This window comes from Epinephelus moara, chromosome 2 (assembly GCF_006386435.1).
Source record: "Epinephelus moara isolate mb chromosome 2, YSFRI_EMoa_1.0, whole genome shotgun sequence".
NCBI lineage: Eukaryota > Metazoa > Chordata > Actinopteri > Perciformes > Serranidae > Epinephelus > Epinephelus moara.
In genome coordinates this window covers 25066201-25086804 of record NC_065507.1, presented here as the reverse complement: position 1 = coordinate 25086804, position 20604 = coordinate 25066201, and the positions used below count along the sequence as shown (strand labels likewise).

The following is a 20604-nucleotide window of genomic DNA, read 5'->3' as shown; positions in this document are numbered from 1 at the left end:
GTAACCTGTTTGGATTCAAAGTTCCAGAAGATTTTGTCTTCATCAAGTGTGAGTTCTTCACCTTTGGCTGACTCTTTCACCTCACCTACATTCTGAACTTTAGTTCGTCTATCAGGGAGCCACAACCAGTTCATGACATCATATATTGGTAAGGCATCACCATTCTCATCAAATGACACTTGATCACCAAATGGTGTGGTGAAGTTGACCTTTTCCAAGTAATACACAAGCTATGGATATCAGAATAAGAGATAGAGGAAGAGCAGAAATGATAACAGTTTTATTATGATTATCCATCACGAACACAGTGGAATCCAGTATTCAATAATCAAACTGCATACTACACATTATTTTATAGTGAAATCACATCACTAACATTATTGTGTTCCCAGTACCAAGATACTGTTGTCTGTGACCTTACAACACTATACAATACTGTCACCCAGTTGCAGGGAAAATCCTTTCAACTATCTGCTATGCAGTTTATGATTGATAATCTTATAGGATTTTTGAATGGTAGGGTGGTGTGGTGGGAATGTAAAATAATATCACACCTGCCATGGCTCCAGTCTTTGCAAACTGCCACAGCTGTGCCCACTGAAAGGTCCTCTGCCTGGCTCACACTGCAGCATGTCATCAAGAGCATATGCCAGGGCATACACAGCCTTGTACACGTTATACTCTGGCCTCAGGTTGGAAATGTCAAATAATTCAGTGTCCACATTCTCTAGATCTTCCTGTCCAGTGCATAGAGATCCCCCAGCTTCCATCCAACCTGCTTGAGGTGGTGCAAATTTACACTGAAATGTGTGTTCCCAAAACTGATTTACCTGAAATATATTCAAAATAGGGGTGTTACATTAAACTTCAAATAAACAAGTGAACAGCACTCTTAGCTGCAGTGTGGGCAGCATTTCAGGGCTCTGCAGACTGGCTCAAGCATGTCTTTACCCATATAAGGAATGCATATTCACATATTTCATATCTTGGGCCCCCAGCCCAACAATTCTATTGGGCTTGCCAGAGGCCAAGCCATCAGCCATTCCGAACAGACACATTTTGAGCAGGCACTGCAGTAACACAATGAAATGAATGAAAAATTCCAAAATACATAGAATGAAATAGAATAAAAGTTGTGTATTATAAAGACTTTTCCAGGTAGTTCTACCTTTATGGGGTGCCGTTTGTAAAGTGGCTCATGCTGAAAATAACATCAACATTTTGCCACATTTAGCTTCAAACAATGTTTAAAAAAGTATTGTGAATTTTTTAACATCACCTTTTCCCACATTTACAGCAATATTTGTTAACTTAGAAATATACTAAATAGTTAAATCTAAATATTAAATGTGGCAGTTAAATGTTAAATGTTAAATCTAAATGTTAAATCTAAACCTAAATGTTAAATCTAAATCTAAATCTAAATGCTAAATCTAAATCTAAACCTAAATATAAATATTAAATCTAAATCTAAATGTTAAATCTAAATCTAAATCTAAATGTTTAATGTTAAATCTAAATGTTCTGGATGAACCTAAATATTTACCTAATATGCAAATTCACACTGCCGGTCACCGGAAGTACCAAAATAAAAGCTTGAGATGGTCAGACTGTGTTTATAGAGTCAAATAACGAATTAAAACCAACTTATCGGGGGAAATGAACACTTGAACATACATTAGCGTGATAATAACTACCTAAAATGACAAGAAACATGTTTGGAGAAATTTCATTTGATGTGTACTTTGAGTTGTTAGTGTCCCTTCGGAGGGAATCACCTTGTTGTTTACATATACTTCTGGGTAGAAAACCAGCAGAGTTTAGCTACATATATATATGAATATCTCACATTTTTCACATTACTATATCACCGTTTAGACTAATCTGGTGTTTGTAAAGTCTATAAACACAATGATTGAACAAACATTACTGTCACGTTCTGAAATTAATAACATGGTTATCATAGATTAGCTGGGCTAACCGTTAGCTGTTAGCCCCGTTAGCGGTGTCTGTAATGACTCATTAACTCTAAACGGTCCGTGAAAAAAATATTTTTTTCCAGCGGATGTCTTAGTTACAACATGATTGAGCTAACTGGAGTAGTTTCATGTCGTATCTGACAGCGGGAGACTTTTAACAGATGACGTCCTGATGTTAGCTTTGCTGCTGCTGCGGCCACTGATGCTTTCTAGACATCGTGATTTCCCAAAACTGAATAAATACCACACATCGCAACACAAAACTGCTTTGCTAGCTCAATCATGTTGTAACTAAGACATCCGCTGGAAAGAAATATTTTTTTCACGGACCGTTTAAGAGTTAATGAGTCATTACAGACACTGCTAACGGGGCTAAGAGCTAACGGTTGTTAGCTTAGCTTAGGTTGTTAGTCCCTCCGAAGGGACACTAACAACTCAAAGTACACGTCAAATAAAATTTCTCCAAACATGTTTCTTGTTAATTTAGGTATTTATTATCACGCTAATGTATGTTCAAGCGTTCATTTCCCCCAGTAAGTTGGTTTTAATTCGTTATTTGATTCTACAAACACAGTCTGACCATCTCGAGCTTTTATTTTGGTACTTCCGGTGACCGGCAGTGTGAATTTGCATATTAGCTAAATATTTAGTTTCACCCAGAACAATAAGATTTAGATTTAGATTTAGCATTTAGATTTAACATTTGGATTTAGATTTAGATTTAATATTTAGATTTAACATTTAGATTTATATTTATATTTAGCATTTAGATTTAACATTCAGATTTAGATTTAATATTTAGATTTAACATTTAGATTTAGATTTAGCATTTAGATTTAGATTAAACATTTAGTATATTTCTAAGTTAACAAATATTGCTGTAAATGTGGTAAAAGGTGACGTTAAAAAATTCACAACACTTTTTTAAACATTGTTTGAAGCTAAATGTGGCAAAATGTTGATGTTATTTTCAGCGTGAGACACTTTACAAACGGCACCCCATATATCTTGGCTATATTTAAAAATGTAAAGCTTCCAAACATAATCATAAAAGTGATCAGCACATCTGGGTGACGTTTACATTCACAGACCCTATAATGGCAGGCATTGCAGACACACTGTCCTTGTCTTATAACATTACTCAACTCTTTCTCTGTTGCTGTTGACCAGGAACTTGCAAGTGGGTCTTCAAGCTCCAGCATTACATACAGTACCAGTCAAAAGTTTGGACACAATTTTTCATCCAAGTAAATGGGAAAGTGTGTCCAAAATTTTGACTGGTAGTGTATGTGCTCACAAATCTTAATCTTACAAATATCAGATTAAAAAGTGAGGATAAACTCTCACCAGGTTATTTCCATAGCTGTTGTTGTGTTGTAGGTCAGGACGTATTTGAAGCAGGAAGTCCTTGAACCCTGGTATGTGTCCTCGACGGATAGCAATGCCCAGAGTGCCACCCAGATACGGCATGAGCTGAGGAGTCTGAAGCACAGTAGCTGCAGTCCAGGCTTCACTGGCCATCCACTGCAGGCCTGTCACATTCTGCCTCACCACCTGTGCATTGTATTACATAAATTCATATTGTCATGACAGGGTTGATATATTGTCTTACTCAGTTCATAAACAGGTGAAATCTAACACCATGCAGCACTTTTTAAAAATAAGAAGTGTGATTCATGAATCTATTTGTTATATAACAACATTTTATTGGAGATTAAAACCTTTGGTTTGACGATTAAAACACAAAGTTGAAAAATTAGACTAAGTTACATTTAAGTTGTATTTCAAACCCAACCTCTTTAATGAGGTTGATCATGTAACTTTCATGTGCAAACACAATGACCACACGAGCTGTAGATTTCCTCATAACATCCACAATCCTCCTTAGTTCAGCTGGATCATTGTCCCAGGGCAAAACCTCTAAGTAGGCCAGACAACCTCCACCAGACTGAGCCAGGTCAGATTGGAAGGATCGGGCAGCATGGAGTCCATAATCATCATCACTGATCAGCAGACCTGCCCAAGTCCAGCCAAAGCGCCTGAGAATCTGAATCATAGCACGCACCTGAGTAAATACAGAGTGGAGGGATTAGTGCACAGGCTGGAATAATCTTTAAGTGGAGAAGCTGCTAAACACGTACCACAATGGATCATGTTTAATTATTGTCTTTCAGCGTTGTTAGCTGAGACCAAACAGGTCTAGTGACACATAGAGTGTGATACATTTTACAAAGAAGGAATATATAATTCATTTCGGGACAGGGAAGTTATTTCTGAAGAATGTTTAACTGCACATGCTGTTTTAAATGTATTTGTATTTTGCTGATAGATGGTCACCTGGAAAGCATCACTTGGGATCGTCCTAAAGAAAGATGGGAACTTCTGCCGGTCGCTCAGGCACGAACATGTGGCAAAATAACTCACCTGTGAAAGACAGACTGTTCATCCTTAAAACATTCAAGCCTTTATTGACTCCTTCAGCTTTTCAAGTTTGATTACTTGATGTTTACAAATGACTTTAAACCTGAGATTAAATCAAAATGATCCAAGAATTATGGTGGAAAACTTACCATAGGTACTCTGTACAAACCTAAGACAGTGGAGATGGCAATACAATGTGTAGAGGAAGAATCACCCACGATTCCTACTACTGGAGGGTTTCCTGCACAGGCCTTGTTTGACATAAACTGCTCCTCTCGACCACTGGCTAATGACAATGCTGAACGGAATGCAATTCCTAGTTTGACACAATGGTCATAAAGACTATAACCCAGAGTCACATTAGGCAGCAGGTTGGTGTTTCTGTTGATCTCATCAATAGCAAAGGCCATGGTCTGGGCCCGCCTGAATCCTACAACATCAAAACTAACACAAAAATACCACTTTTGGAAAATACAATAAATGTGCTGACATGTACATGCACAAATACAGATTTTGTAAACAATTAACCAGTTGAACAACAACAATTATTATTATACTTGAATATGAAATGAATAAAGACGACCAATCAAAGAAATAGGTCTTAAATGACAGACTGACAGACTCACCTGTTGCAGGTAGGGTGTTGTGGCTCTGAGGTAAAAGACAGGTCAGGAAAGATAGAAAAGAAGTGGACCTGAAACAGCCCACCCAGAACCACATCTCCAGCCTTGTGCATCCCATTTAGATGAAATTGTCCCAGTAACTGGCAGGGGGTGGAATATCGAGGAGAGCGCATGGCAGAGGAAAAGTAGAAATATAACAACATGAAATACACCAGCAAGAACAAGTTGATATCTAAAAATGCAGACATGACTGTCCTCCTGTTTACCCCTCTCTGACCTGGTGTCAACTCCTTTTATTGACTCGTTTAATGTTGCACACCACCCATCAGGGCAATTGCAAAAGTTGGGGCAGGGCCTAATTTACAACTAATTTGACATTCATTTTGTATTGAGGCAGAATTAATTTGTGCACTTTTTAGAACATCTCACCAAGGTCATTTTGGCTACCTTCTAAGCCAAATTTTAGTTGGGGATGACCCAGCCTATCACCAAAATAAAAGTTGGCATTGAATATTTTTGCAAACCACGGATATTTAACATTCGTAAATTATTGTGTAGTTGATACGTTGAAACTTCACATTTCAACAATGCTGTGGTTACAATGTGGTCATGCTTAAGCACAAAAACAACTTGGTTGTGATTGGGAAGAGATCACAAGTGAGAAAAACTACAGTTCCTCAAATGGTGCCATTTGAGGCTGGGTCTGAGAGAGTCTTGTCAGATCCCTATGTCAAAATGCTCAACTTCACTATAGAAATAAACATGTTTACAACCTTGTACAAAAAAAATAAAAAATAAATTGTTGGCTGTTTTTATTTAATAAATAAATTAAATATTCAATATTCATAATGACTGTATGTGGGTTACATATTTATTAGTCTCACCCACTTAAATTCTATTAAGGATTAAAGTTACACATCATTAAGGACATGGCCTCTCTGAGAGACAGGCTGTCTGCGAGGTGTCACCACAGTCTAAGTCAAATAAATCCAATCATCCGTCCTTCACTGCTCCACTTTTTTGTCCAAAATGCTTAATTCGAGTCTTAAAAAGGTGATTATATTGATATGTATATATGGATGTATATTGAGTTGTAGATAAAGTTGACAGACTGTTTCACCTTTCAGTAAAACATTTACTTGCCATGTTGGCATATGTAAAGCGAAACACGTTTTCTTCGGAATAACTTTGCAGTTTAATACAAATGTGTATCAGAAGAGCTACTTTATAATGTGTGTAACCCAAAATTTCTGTGACAAACATACCAAATTGAACTCACCAAAAGCTCAAATCAGGCCTGAGTATATCCACTAGATGGTAGCATCATACCAACACATTTGGTAAAGCAATACATACCCCCTTGCACATTGTCTGTTTGATGCAGGTTTATTGTTTCTGGTTGGTCTCCATAGTAACTTGGCAGGTATTAGATTTGATTTGAGATTTACTTTGCAATGTAATAGATTTGGTAATGCTTCATTTCTGATGGAATTAAACCTTTGTGGAGTGTCCCAGGAGTAAATATGATGTAATTCACCATGCCCTAAAAAAATCAAACATTTTGAGTGAAATTGCAGGCAGGCTTTAGGATATATATATATATATATATATATATATATATGTCTTTACTTTTAAAAGTTTCTGTTCTGGGGCTGGCAGCAGAGAGGGCCCGGAGATGGACCGCTAATGGGAATCAAGTGAAAGAAGAGCAGCCCCCCACCGCACCAACGGATGGAGTATTTGGGGGTTGTACTCAATGCACGCAGTCTGCAGGCCACTCTGTTTGAACACAGATGGAAGGGTCGGTGGCAAGCAGTTTCTAAACTGCAGCTTAATTAGATGGTGACAGTGTAGACACTATGGTTCATGGCAGAGGCCCACCTGGTGGTACCGTTTGAGCCTTTGCACATGTAGTACCTGCAGAGGTGGTTTGTCAGCTTTTGCTTAGATGACAAGAAGCCCAAGCGACGCTCAATTACCATTGCACCCTCAATACAGGACAACCGAGGTACTGGGGGTCCCCACAACAACTGCTGCAGAGATGTGGCTGGGAGGAGTGACCTCCTATGTCACACTGTTCATGGTCGCGTCCCTGATGGGTTGTGGAGGGATCTGCCTGGGGAGAGTGGTAGGTGGTGTGTTACCTCTGACAGAGGTCCAACACCTAAGCCTCCTCAAACTACAGACAATGGTCCTGGTCCTCCAACATGTCAGGCCCCTGACACAGGGAAAGCATGTGTTGCTGAGGACTGACAACCAAACCCCAGTGGCTTACATCAACAGGCAGGGTGGATTTTAGTCTGCTGCCCTGTTGAGAAATGGTGGAGCCTGTGGCTGTGTGGCTGACCCTTTTACACTGCCAGATTTTCCGCGAATGTTGGGCTGTTTTGTCAGCAAGCTGCAAGCGTTTAGACACACAGAGCCGGATTGGCGAGTTGATCCAAGGTTTTCCGCGAATTTTTCGCCTCGTTGGGTAGTCATATTGGCGGAACCCTTTTAGCTTAAGAAGACCAAGGCGACCTTCCGCAATGGGAGGGGCTGTTGAAGACTTGTGGGAGGAGCTGTTGATGACACCGCACGTGTGACCCACTGGCGGTGGATAAACAGGAAACAGCTGATAGCAGGAATTAGCAAGCAGCTAGTAGCAAGAGGGAAACGCAAACCTGACAGACACTGTAAAGATGAGTAACTGTGGAGACAAGGAATTGCGCGCCCTCCTTGCCCTCGCAAACAAAGAGGCCATTAACCGTCAGATGACAGGAACAGTGAAGAACGGGCCGACTTATGAGAGAATTGCCGAAGGACTGACTAGCTGGGGCTTCCCTCCCACGTCACTGTTTACGTCACACGCTGAGCTACACGTTTTGTTACTTGCTCACGCCCCCCATTGCCCCGAAAAAGGCACATTCTGTATAAACAAAAGTAGGCAGCAGTGGCGTATTCAGGACATTTTTACTGGGGTGGCCAAGATGGGACATAAAGCTAGTGTGGGGTGGCCATGGCATTGCTAAGTATAATGCCACGTACACAGCAACCCCGGTTCGAATCCTGGCCGGAGGACCTTTGCTGCATGTCACATCCCCTCTCTCTCCCATGATTTCCTGTCTTGTAACTGTCAAATAAAGGTGTCTATGCAGGTAAAAAAATATTTGTATTTAAATTCCATTTCCACCTTTCACAGTCCTCAGGAATCTCTGGTTATTTTAACATGTCGATTTTTAATCAGTTATTATGTTCAGGATAGGGTACAAATTTTCTAAGAGCCATTTCCTTATAGTGGATTAAAGTCCTCATCTCTTCACAAGTTAGATTAGGGTAGCAATATTCAACTGCTCTTAACTCATCCTATAGAATAACATTAATCAGTCATCAGCTCATCATCTGTGTCACCTGTATTGTTACCTGTGTTGCTCTACTAATTGAGGCGCCATCTTGTGGTTACATAAAAACACAGCAATCCAGGCAACAGAACAAACCAAAAAATTCAAATAAAAGCTTAATACTTAAAGATAGGCCTTATTAAAAAGTTTATCTGTAAGCAAAAAGATAAAATAAGCTTGTAGCCTAAGGAAAAAAGGAATATTTGTTGTTCTTTACAGATATACTTAGATATAGATATAATTTGTTGGAGATACTGGAATTTGATTTTTTTTGGTTTGTTCTTTGCCAGGTGTGTTTTTATTTAACCACAGGATGGGGCCTAAATTAGTAAAGCAAACATAGGTAACAATACAGGTGACACAGTTGAAGGCCTGATGACTGAATAATGTCATTATATGNTACTTTTGTTGCGTTGCTGATCCTCTATGGTACACAAATACAGTAATAATCACATATCGGAACAACGGGACGTTGGACTAATGAGAGGTCGGAACAATGAGAGGTCGAAACAATGCTACGGCACCGTATGAAAATGTGCAAAAAGTGGTTTTCAACCCAGACAGTATTCATGTCCAGGGCCCTGATGAAGGCATAAATTGAAATGTTGGCTTTGATTCAGCGTGCTGTTTTTATCCAGCAGTTCTGCAGTTGACGTTGTCACTGTGACCATCCTCCTGTTTCATTAGCAGCAGCAGCAGCAGCAGCAGATGCGGCGTGCTCATCTCATGGCTGATGGCTAACCTATCAGACCTGCATGGCCATTGGCCAAACGTCCGCTGAGCAGAAATCAGCTCTCACAGCCTCAGTACGACCATTACTGTGTTAGTTAAAAATGTAAAACTGGCCCTAAATCAGCTGATTACCTGTCATTATTGATTGGCAGCATTTCTTTTGTTCCTTTGACCAACTACCTATTAGATCTGGGGTGGCCACCCCAGGCCACTCCTCAAAATCGCCATTGGTAGGCAGGCGGCACTTTGCTGCACTCCCCGATTTTGTTTTTATACTGCCAATGCTGAAAGAGGACTGATTGGGCTTTTCTGCAAATTTGCACAATTCCTGTTTAAAAAGGGCTGTTGTCTCTAAAGGCTCTTCACATTCCGGGACTGGAAAACAGTGGTGTTGACCTCATGTGTTTGGGAAAGTGGAAGTGGATGTGTTTGTCCGCCAACGCAAAACCCACTGCCCGCTATGGTTCTCCCTGGCCCCAAAAGATGATTCCCCCCAGGGGGTGGATGCATTTGCACATGAGCCACAGCCAAAAAAGCTTCTCTACACTTTTCCACCACTCTGTCTCATCCTCCCCTGTTGGAGAGAGTGAGTCAGGAGCAGTTGTTGGTCATTCTGGTAACCCAGAGTCGGCACTCAGTTGCGTGGTATGCATAAATAACACAAATGGTGGCCGCCCAGCCCTTGACCATCCCCAGTGTTCTGGGGGCCTGTTTCAGGAGGCAGGGTAAGAAGGGCTGGATTGTCTGTGCAGGTTGCGCAGACCATCCAGACAGCAAGAGCTGGGTCCACCATTGCCTGTTACAAGAAAAAGTGATTGGGGTTGCAACGCTGTGCGAGAAAAGGAGGCTAGATCCCCTGTTGTGTGTAGTTGGCTCTATTATTTCCTTTTTGCAGTGTTTGATGGATAGAGGGCTATCACATGCCACTATTATGTGTACACTGCAGCCATCTCTTCCTGACATGAGGGTTCTGGCGACAGACCAGTCTTTGCCCACCCTCGCATGAAGATGTTCTTGCAGAGGGTCAGGAGACAATGCTAGGTGATGCATGCCTGCTCGGTGAGATGGTACCTGAAACTGGTGATTAATGCATTTGTGAAGAATCCCATCGGGCCTCTGGAGCACTTGTCTCTGAGAGTGATGCCATTCAAGACAGATTTGCTGCTAGTGATGACATCAGCTAAGAGAGTGTCAGAACATCCTATCGGTGCACCGTAGTGACGAAAGTGTCCAAATTTTAAATTTGTTCCTAAAATCATAAGGAGGTTGTTCAGGTTTAGAGTAATTCAGTTAGATGCTTTTTGCCCCCCCCCCCCCCCCCCCCATGAGGGGGAGAGGGAGGCAAAATTGTATCTGCTCTGCCCAGTTCATGTGTTGGCATGTTAATGTTGAATGCATGGCCCCTATCACATGTATTCAACAGCTGTTTGTGTGCTTTGGTGATGGAATGGCTGTTAAGGCCCTATCGAAGAAACTCCTTGCAAGATGACTTTGTGAGTGCATCTCTCAAGCCCACAGGCAGGTGGGCGGAGACCCTTCCACTGTGGTCCGTGCACACTCCACATGTGGACTGGCAGTGTTGGCAGTCCTGTTCAGTTGGATGAGTGTCGAGAACATATATATGGCAACAGTGTGTTCTACACCCTGCCCATCTATATGGTTCTATCTCTCGGACACGTTGAGTTCCTTTTCGAGGACTGTGCTCACTGGAACAACAGGACTGGTAAAAGGGATGAGTGTATGCCGGCTGTGTTGCACCTGACTCTCCTCTGTGCATAATACACCAACATGTTTCTGTGCTCCTTGATGACCCAGGAAATGTGGTGTGCTTGTCTTTAGACCCCTGCAAGGTTAGGCTAACACTCTACCCAGTTAGGTTGCTTACCACCTGTGTTGGCTGGGCAGTGCTACCTCTCAGAAGAAAAGTAGGCATCCGTCAATGGTATTTCACGACAGGGCATTCATTCATTGGGCTCCTCCCACAGTATCCAAAGAGTCCAGTAAAGGGCTCCACCTGCACTAATAGAACTAGGGTTACAATATCGTAACCTTCATTCTATGGCATGGATAATAATCCTAATAACTGTTATCAAGCATTATATTGCTAAAATTAAAAAGACAATATGACTCTATCCTTTTTATGCTTGTAGTGACAGCAAAGCTAGTGATAAATAAAGCAAAAATTCCAAATTGTAGCTCTAGTTCTATGGTGCAGAGCTCACCCCTCTATCTGCTGAAATCACGAGACACGGACAAGACACATCACGTAGGCAGAGCGAGTACCTTGTGACGGTTTGACTTGAGAGATTGGTTTTTAAGGGGTGCCAGTCAGGTGTCCCTCCTCACATTTAGGATTGTTTTAGTTTGTTTGTTTGTTTGTTTCAGTCAAACACACACACCAGGACACACACTCAAAATATGCACCCTCAACATTGAATAAATAAATAAATAACCCAGCATGAAACAAGAACACAATATGATCACAGGAAACACACAAACACAATATTTCATTGCACATCCAGTGTATTCAGAAATTCTCCACCATTGTGGAACATTCAGAGTTCATGCAGGATTAATTCACAGTTCATCTCCAGTGCCCAAAAAACAAAATAGAAGAAAAAAAAAGAATACTCCAGTTCAGGTTTTCCTGAACACCTCAGCACTCCAGGGGTAAATCCGGTGCCTACAGGAAACACAACCAAACAACCTCAGTTTGGAGGGCCATTTGAGCAATACACCAACACAGTGTGAAAAACACATTTTAACAAGATACACAGTACAAAACAAAAGCATTACTTTTAAGTCAACACAAAATCATTCACTCACGGTTGTCAGTCACATCAGTCAGTACGGAATTGTAGCCTCTTGTATGTCTTATATCTCCCCAGATGGCCAGACAGAGGACCATCATGGTAATGGTGGAGAAGCTGTTTACGGAGTGAAGATGGAATGTATATTTGATAGAGGGTCTTGTGAGGGAACTATACCACCTGGTACACCTTGTCCTCTAATACAGTGAACTTGGTGGTTGGATTTTCACGCACCTCCCCTGCTTCCATGATCCTGTCGTACAAAGACTGGATGACAGAGTCATCCTTTTGAGCCTTCCAGATGTCCTCGTCTGTGACTTGGAGATCTTTGGAGGTGCCCCTCTTGGAACGAAGCACAGCAGCACAAGTGACAAGTGGTGGGTACTGGGGTGCTCCTACAGGAGCTCTGGACAGAGCATCTGGGACAGTGTTATACTTCCCTTTACAGTATTCAACCGTAAAGGAAAACTCCTGGAGGCGAAGAGCCCACCGAATGAGGCAAGTGCTGGGCTTTTGAGTCCTGAAGACCCAAACAAGAGATGAATGGTCTGTCACCACTGTGAAATGCCTGCCCTCCAGGTAATACCTCCACTTCTCCAGGGCCCAGACGACTGCGAGGCATTCTTGCTCTGTTGTGGAGTAGTTCCGCTCTGCCTGATTTAAAGTGCGGCTGAAGAACTTGCTCAGTTCCCAGACCAGTTTGTTGAGCAAGCACAGCCTCCAAGCCAACATCACTGGCATCAGTGTAAACGATGAATGGGAGGTTGAAGTCCGGATGGCCCAGTACCGGTGGGGAGACAAGATGTTCTTTCAGGGTCTCAAAAGCTTCCTGACACTGGGGAGTCCAGAAGAACTTGGCACCTTTCTGTTTCAAGGCGTTGAGTGGCTCAGTCACCTGAGAAAATCCAGGCACAAAACGATGGTACCAACCAGCCATGCCAAGAAACCTCTGAAGTTCCTTGATGGTTTGGGGAACAGGGAAGTTCCGTACAGCTGCGGTTTTCCCCGTATCAACTTCACCCCAGCCGCAGACACAACATGGCCCAAATAAGTCAGTGAGGTCCGGAAGAACTGGCTCTTTTTCACATTCACTGTGAGGTTAGCTTCATGCAGTTTGTCCAAGACAGCTTGAATGTCAGAGCTGTGCTGATTGATGTTAGCAGAGTAAATGATGATATCATCCAGATAGACAAAACATGTTTCCCCCCGTAGCTCCCCAAGAACGCGTTCCATCAGGCGTTGGAAGGTCGCAGGGGTATTCTTGAGTCCAAACGGCATTACCTTAAACTGATACAGCCCAAATGGACAAATAAAGGCAGTCTTCTCCTGGCTGTCTTCATCCATTTGGACCTGCCAGTAACCGCTGTTTAGATCCAAGCTTGTGAACACCACTGCTCCAGCCAAAGATTCCAAGATTTCCTGGATATTGGGTATCGGGTAGGCGTCCGTGTGGGTCGCCGCATTGATCTTACGGTAATCCACACAGAATCTTGGCTTCGGGTTGTTCTTTTTCGGGACCAAAACTACTGGAGCAGCATATGGCGAAATCGATGGCTCTATTACGTCGTTTTGCAGCATTTCCTCCACATGCTCCTCAATGATCTGAAGCTTTGATGGTGACACACGATAGGGCTTCTGCCTAATGGGCACTTCATGGCTAAGAAAAATCTTGTGGGTGAGCACACTGGTACAACCCAGTTTTTCAGTGCAGACATCGGAGTTTCCTTGTAATTGATGTAACAAATGACGTTTCCCAAACTCATCCAAGTGTGCACCATCAGCAGCCGCATGCAGAACATCGGGGCATGGCGGCAGCAGAACCTGTTCCACTGGAGGGACGGCAGAGAAGAAGGAAAGATGTGGTGGCAACCCCACTCTTCCCCCTGCCACATCCTCCAAGAATTGGTGGGTGTGGTTCTTGTTGGACTTGAACCAGTAGCTGTTTTCCATGATATCAAACTGCAGGCCGGAAAAGTAGATGTAGTCCAGCCCCACAAAGACAGGAAAAGTGAGACTGTGAGCAGGCATGATGACGCAAGGCAAGGTTACCGACTGGGACTGCAAGGTGAGCTTCATTTCACTCCAGCCTAAAGGTTGTTGTGGTTCCCCATCCGCTAGGTACAGGAACCCTCTTGTCCACGGTTGCAACACATCATGCTCTCCTTTCACTCCTGTCCATACATTCTCGTTTATCAAGGTGTAAGATGAACCAGAGTCAAGGAGGCCAATTCCCCTCCACGGACCGATGTTCAGTGGTACCATTAACTGAAGGGGAGGAGACTTTTCAGATGGTAAAGTAAAAGGTTTCACAGAAATTGATGTTCCCAGGTCACCTGAGTGAGTGAGCGCACTCAGTGTACCTTGTCTGTCGGGATCATGGTACGGCCTAGCATCTGGTTGCTGAGGGGGTTTGGGAAAACCAGCAGTGTTTGGTTTCCACCTGGGACAGGATTTGGGGGCATGGCTTCCCTTACAGCGCCAGCAGAATGCTTGGGCAGGTTGAGTAGGGCTGGTTTGGCTTGGTCGCACTGGATTCTCTTGGGAAGGAGGGAGAGCAGCAGATACAGGAGCAGCAGGCTTAAAAGTTCTTTTCTGTCTCAGTTCATACTTCAACTGGTTCTCTCGGTCCTTCTCCAACTCCTCTCACAGAGTGCCAGGACTGAACACGGAAGCAGATTACTTTGAATGAAGCCGCGAACCACAGACAAATCAGTGAGTAGTGGGTGTTTAAATAGGTGTGTCCAGGGGCTACGTCGGGCACCTGGCTCACAGGCTGTCACAACCTGCTGTGTGTTTTCAGTTTTGCCATGTGATATTGCAGTTGGTTATGGAGGTTTAGAAAAATATGCAATATAAACTGGTACTGAAATTGATTAACTGGTTTGCATTGATTCGATTAATTTGTTTTAATGTGAAATGTAAAAACAAGGTTGCTCTGTCGCTTCACATTGCCTCTTGTAAAAAAAATAGAATGGCTTTTTGAATTTGGGGGAAACATAAAAACTTGAATAAACTAAATGCATATAATTAACATGGATGAACCAACAAAGTCTGTGTCATTTATTCAGAGGAAGCAAATCAAGCATATAATAAAGTTTATTGATATTTTACATTAACTTAAACCATGAAAAGTGCAATTTATTTGTATAATTAACTGCATCCTAGGGAAAAAAATGGAATAATGTGGTATGTGTATTTTCGCTCATATTCATTTTTTGTCATGAGCTATTCTTTCTCAAGAGCTGACCATTGACATTACGATAAACTAATATTCTGCCTGTATTTTTGTACTGTACAAAGACAATTGATTAATTCTGTCTTATGAAACTAAGTGCAGGTTTTATGACTCAATGCCACGACCCATGATTGCTTTCTTTGTGTTCCTCTCTGGCCTCAACAGGATAATGTAACATTTGGGACCAAACAGTGACACCAAGAGGCCAAAACTTGAGGCCAGGATGGCAAATACCTCAACTACATCTGCATATTTGCCTGGTGAACTGACATAAGCAGGGACAAAGGCCACCCACACTGCACAGAAGATCAGCATACTGAAAGTGATGAGTTTGGCCTCATTGAAAGTATCTGGAAGATTCCTTGCCAGGAATGCTAACAGAAAACTGAGGATGGCCAGTAAGCCAATATAGCCCAGTAACACTCCAAAACCAACTGTGGACCCAACTACACACTCATAAACTATCTTGTCATTGTGGTATTGAGTGTTTTTATGAGGAGCAGGTGAGGAAGAGACAAGCCAAGCAGTGCAAATAGTGGCCTGAATAGAAGTAAGAACCAGAACTGTTCCTCTCTGCTGCAATGGACCAAACCACTTCAGATGGGCTCCACCTCCTGGCTTGGAGGCCTTGAACACAGCCAGAACCACCATGGTTTTCACCAGGATGCATGATATACAAAGCACAAAGCTGATCCCAAATGCTGCATGTCTCAGTTGGCATGTCCACAGCCTGGGACGTCCAATAAAGAGCAGTGAGCAAAGGAAACATAATTTAAGTGACAGCAATAGCTGGAAACTCAGTTCTGAATTGTTGGCGCGTACTATAGGGGTGTTACGATGACAGATAAAGATTCCCAACACAACAACACATATAAATGTGCCCAACAATGAGGCAGTTGTCAAACAGATACCCAGAGGCTCATTATAGGAGAGGAACTCTGTTTCCTTAGGAACACAGTGGTCACGTTGAGGGCTGGACCAGAAATCCTCTGGACAACTGGTGCACTTTATGGAGCCTGTACAAAAATAGGGAAAGTGTTGAAATACATGATTTTGTTATTTCTTCAATTTGCATTTTTTAAGCTAAATACCAACCAGTCATATTGCTGATCTTCCCCTCAGAACAAGGAATGCAGTCAAAACAACACTCAGGTTCTCCCTTCTTTCTGGCAATGCGGGTACCTGGAGGACAGCTCTCACTGCACACTGACCGGGGTGGCTGTAGATATAAAAATAAATATGTGTTATTCTACTCTTCTATGACACTGCCATAATAAGTTGTCCACGAGACATGAAATAGGTGACTGAAAAAAACAGAAGTAACCTGTTTGGATTCAAAGTTCCAGAAGATTTTATCTTCATCAAGTGTGAGTTCTTCACCTTTGGCTGACTCTTTAACCTCACCTACATTCTGAACTTTAGTTCGTCCATCAGGGAGCCACAACCAGTTCATGACATCATATATTGGTAAGGCATCACCATTCTCATCAAATGACACTTGATCACCAAATGCTGTAGTGAAGTTGACCTTTTCCAAGTAATACACAAGCTATGGATATCAGAATAAGAAATAGAGGAAGACTGAAAATGGAAACAGTTCGATTATGACCACCGTGAACACAGTGGAATCCAGTATTCACAAATTGAACTGCATACTACACTTATGAACATATGAACACATTAACAATTCATGTAAAGTATTTCTTTTATAATGAAATAACATCACTAACAACATTGTGCTCCCAGTACCAAGACACTTTTGTCTCAGACCTTATCATACTATGAAATGCTGTCACCCAGCGGTGACACCCACTGCTATGCAGTTTATGATTAGTAATCTCAAAGCTTTGTATTCAGTCCTACACCCTAATGTTATTCTGCAGTAAATACCAAAGCATTGCATTTAGCCAAATGAATGGTGGGGTGGTGGTGGTGATGATGGGGGTGTAAAATGATATCCCACCTGCCATGGCTCCAGTCTTTGCAAACTGCCACAGCTGTGCCCACTGAAAGGTCCTCTCCCTGGCTCACACTGCAGCATGTCATCAAGAGCATATGCCAGGGCATACACAGCCTTGTACACATTATACTCTGGCCTGAGGTCTGAAATGTCCAACAATTCAGTGTCCACATTCTCTAGATCTTCCTGTCCAGTGCACAGTGATCCCCCAGCTTCCACCCAACCTGCTTGAGGTGGTGCAAATTTACACTGAAATGTGTATTCCCAAAACTGATTTACCTATAATGTATTCAAAATAGGATTATAATGTTAAACAAAAGTCACAGTTTTGTTTTTGGAGCCATGGTTGGATGCAAGTTTGGTAGGTTGAGAAAGAAACCCAAATGTATAAGGATTTTTTTTCTCTTTTTTTTTTCAACGGGCATATCTTGGGCCCACCGCCAAGCTATCCTACCATGCTTGCCAGAGGCCAAGCGGTCGGCCAGTTCTCAACAGGTACATTTTGAATGAGCACTGTACTACTGCTATGAAATTGAAAACTGTAAATTAAATTAAACATATTAAAACGTGTGCATTAGAAAGACTTTAACATTATACACAACTCACTGTATCTGTTGATGCTGTCAGGGAACTCTCAGGCTGGTTTCAAATTCCAGCATTTCATTTGTGCTCACAAATCTGAATCTTACAAATACCCTTTTAAATAGCAAGGATAAACTCTCACCAGGTTATTTTCATAGCTGGTGTTGTGTTGTGGGTCAGGATGTATATGTAGCACAAAGTCCCTTAACCCCGGTATGTGTCCTCGACGGATAGCAATGCCCAGAGTGCCACCCAGGTACGGCATGAGCTGAGGAGTCTGAAGCACAGTAGCTGCAGTCCAGGCTTCACTGGCCATCCACTGCAGGCCTGTCACATTCTGCCTCACCACCTGTGAATTGCATTACATAAATTTATAATGTCATGACACAGTTGGTATCTTGTCTTACTCTTTTTGATACTTACTCTTACTTTGATAACAGGTGTAATCCTGTGTTTTACACAGTATTATGTATAAAATGATGCATGTCATCAAAATTGGAGGTCAAAGTAATTTGTCTGAGTAAGTGATTTCACTTAAAAACCCTGCAGTGCCTTTAACAAATAAGAGGTGTGATTTATTCAAATAAATCTATTTTTAACGGGACAAAGATTCATTGGAATCCTTTGGTCAAACTATTAAAACATAAATTTGGAAAATCAATTAAAGTTACAATTGAGTTGTATTTCAAACCCAACCTCTTTCATGAGGTTGATCATGAAGCTTTCATGTGCAAACACAATGACCACACGAGCTGTGGATTTCTTCATCACTTCAACAATCCTCTTCACTTCAGCTGGGTTGTCACCCCAAGGCAAAACCTCTAAGTAGGCCAGACAACCTCCACCAGACTGAGCCAGGTCAGATTGGAAGGATCGGGCAGCATGGAGTCCATAATCATCATCACTGATCAGCAGACCTGCCCAAGTCCAGCCAAAGCGCCTGAGAATCTGAATCATAGCACGCACCTGAGTAAATACAGAGTGGAGGGATTAGCGCACAGGCTGGAATAATCTTTTAGTGGAGAAGCTGCTTGTTACCTGAAACCAACAGCTCAGGTGGCACAAAGAATGTGAGAGGTTTTACATAAATTGTACACAGATGTAATAAATTGTTCATTGCAGTACAGGGAATTTGACGATTGTTTAACTGCACATGCTGTTTCAAATGCATTTGTATTTTGCTGATAGATGGTCACCTGGAAAGCATCGCTTGGTATCGTCCTAAAAAAGGATGGAAACTTCTGCCGGTCACTCAGGCATGAACATGTGGCAAAATAACTCCACCTGTGAAAGACAGACTGTATATCTTAAAACCATTCAAATTCTTTATCAACTCCTTCAACTTTTCAAGCCTGATTAGTTCATGTTTATAAATGACATTAAATTTGAAATTAAAGCAGACTGATCAAAAAAAATTACTGTGGAAAACTTACCATAGGTACTCTGTACAAACCTAAGACAGAGGAGATGGCAATAGAACGTGTAGAGGAAGAATCACCCACAATTCCTAGGACTGGAGGGTTTCCTGCACAGGTTTTGTCTAACATAAACTGCTCCTCTCGACCACTGGCTACTGACAACGCTGCACGAAATCCAATTCCTATTTTGGCGCAGTTGTCATAAAGACTATAACCCAGAGTCACATTAGGCAGCAGGTTGGAGTTTCTGTTGATCTCATCAATAGCAAAGGCCATGGTCTGGGCCCGCCTGAATCCTAGAACATCAAAACTAACATAAAAATACCACTGTTGGAAAATACAACAACTGTTCTGACATGTGCATGCACAAATACAGATTTTGTAAACAATTAAACAGTTGAACAGCAACAATTATTATAATACTTGAATATGAAAGGCTGTCAGAGTAATATCTTATTATCAAAAATACATTCAGCTAATGGGATTAATTTCGCCCAGTTTCTCCTTTTTGCTGTCTCCCTGACAGACTCACCTTTGGCAGGTAGGCTGTTGTGGCTTCGAGGTAAAAGACAAGTCAGGAAAGACAGAAAAGAAGTGGACCTGAAACAGCCCACCCAGAACCACATCTCCAGCCTTGTGCATTCCATTTAGATGAAATTGTCCCAGTAACTGGCAGGGGGTGGAATAACGAGGAGTGGGCATGACAGAGAAAACGTAGGAATAAAACAATATGAAATACACCAGCAAGAACAAGTTGATATCTAATAATACAGACATGACTGTCCTCCTGTTTACCCCTCTCTGACCTGGTGTCAGCTCCTTTTATTGACATGTTTAATGTTGCACACCACCCATCAGGGCATAAGCAAAAGTAGGGGCAGGGCATAATAAACTTCAAATTTGACATTAATTTTGTATTGAGGCAGAATTAATTTGTGCACTTTTAATGACATCACATCAAGGTCATTTTGGCTAATTTTTCCAACCCAAATTTAAGTTGTGGATGACCCAACCTATCACCAAAATAAATGTTAACATTGTGGGCTCTAGTTTCCCGGCGCGGCGCAGGGTGGCGAACCCCGCGCAGAGCTAGTTTCGAGCAGCGCAACCCGAGGTGTGCTTAGTTTGGTAGTTTGGCAGACCGAGGTGCGCTGAGATGGGTGTGGCATTGCAGCAGGGGGAGGTGTTGACAGATCCAGCTTGGTGCAGTGACAGCTTCGTGCCAAAAGGCTTTGCCGAAGGTGCGCTAAAAGCTCGCCAGATGAAACGAGGTCTACTGTCAGCGCAGGGGGAGTGCAGCCGGTGCAAGCCGAAGTTTGGCTGACCAGCGGACAGTGCGCACACGTCACCAAAACCTCAGAGGCAGGTTTCCAGAATGTCAGGCACATTAACGATGCAATAAATAGCCAAAAAACCACTATTCAATGCAACTATCTGCAATCAGCACATAAATGTATCTCTATA

At 42.3% G+C, this 20604-nt stretch overlaps 2 protein-coding genes across 2 annotated transcripts in view; both read right to left on the bottom strand.

Moving 5' to 3' along the window:
• LOC126401704 (extracellular calcium-sensing receptor-like) overlaps window positions 1-5196 on the bottom strand; it is an 8218-nt gene extending 3022 nt beyond the window's left edge. The window contains exons 1-7 of the mRNA XM_050063133.1: window positions 5027-5196; window positions 4550-4844; window positions 4317-4403; window positions 3775-4044; window positions 3327-3533; window positions 555-830; window positions 6-230 (exon numbers count right to left, since the gene is read on the bottom strand). Coding sequence (XP_049919090.1) covers window positions 6-230; window positions 555-830; window positions 3327-3533; window positions 3775-4044; window positions 4317-4403; window positions 4550-4844; window positions 5027-5196 — 1530 coding nt within the window. The remainder of the gene's footprint in view (window positions 1-5; window positions 231-554; window positions 831-3326; window positions 3534-3774; window positions 4045-4316; window positions 4404-4549; window positions 4845-5026) is intronic.
• A 10089-nt stretch (window positions 5197-15285) lies between these two features.
• Window positions 15286-19917, bottom strand: LOC126407741 (extracellular calcium-sensing receptor-like). Its single transcript, XM_050072929.1, has 9 exons — window positions 19673-19917; window positions 19142-19450; window positions 18919-19000; window positions 18419-18688; window positions 17865-18071; window positions 17144-17419; window positions 16505-16729; window positions 16276-16399; window positions 15286-16196 (listed from the first exon to the last, which is right to left on the bottom strand). The coding sequence occupies exons 1-9, from the start codon at window positions 19915-19917 to the stop codon at window positions 15286-15288; spliced, it is 2649 nt and encodes an 882-aa protein (XP_049928886.1).
• Window positions 19918-20604: the final 687 nt, after the last annotated feature.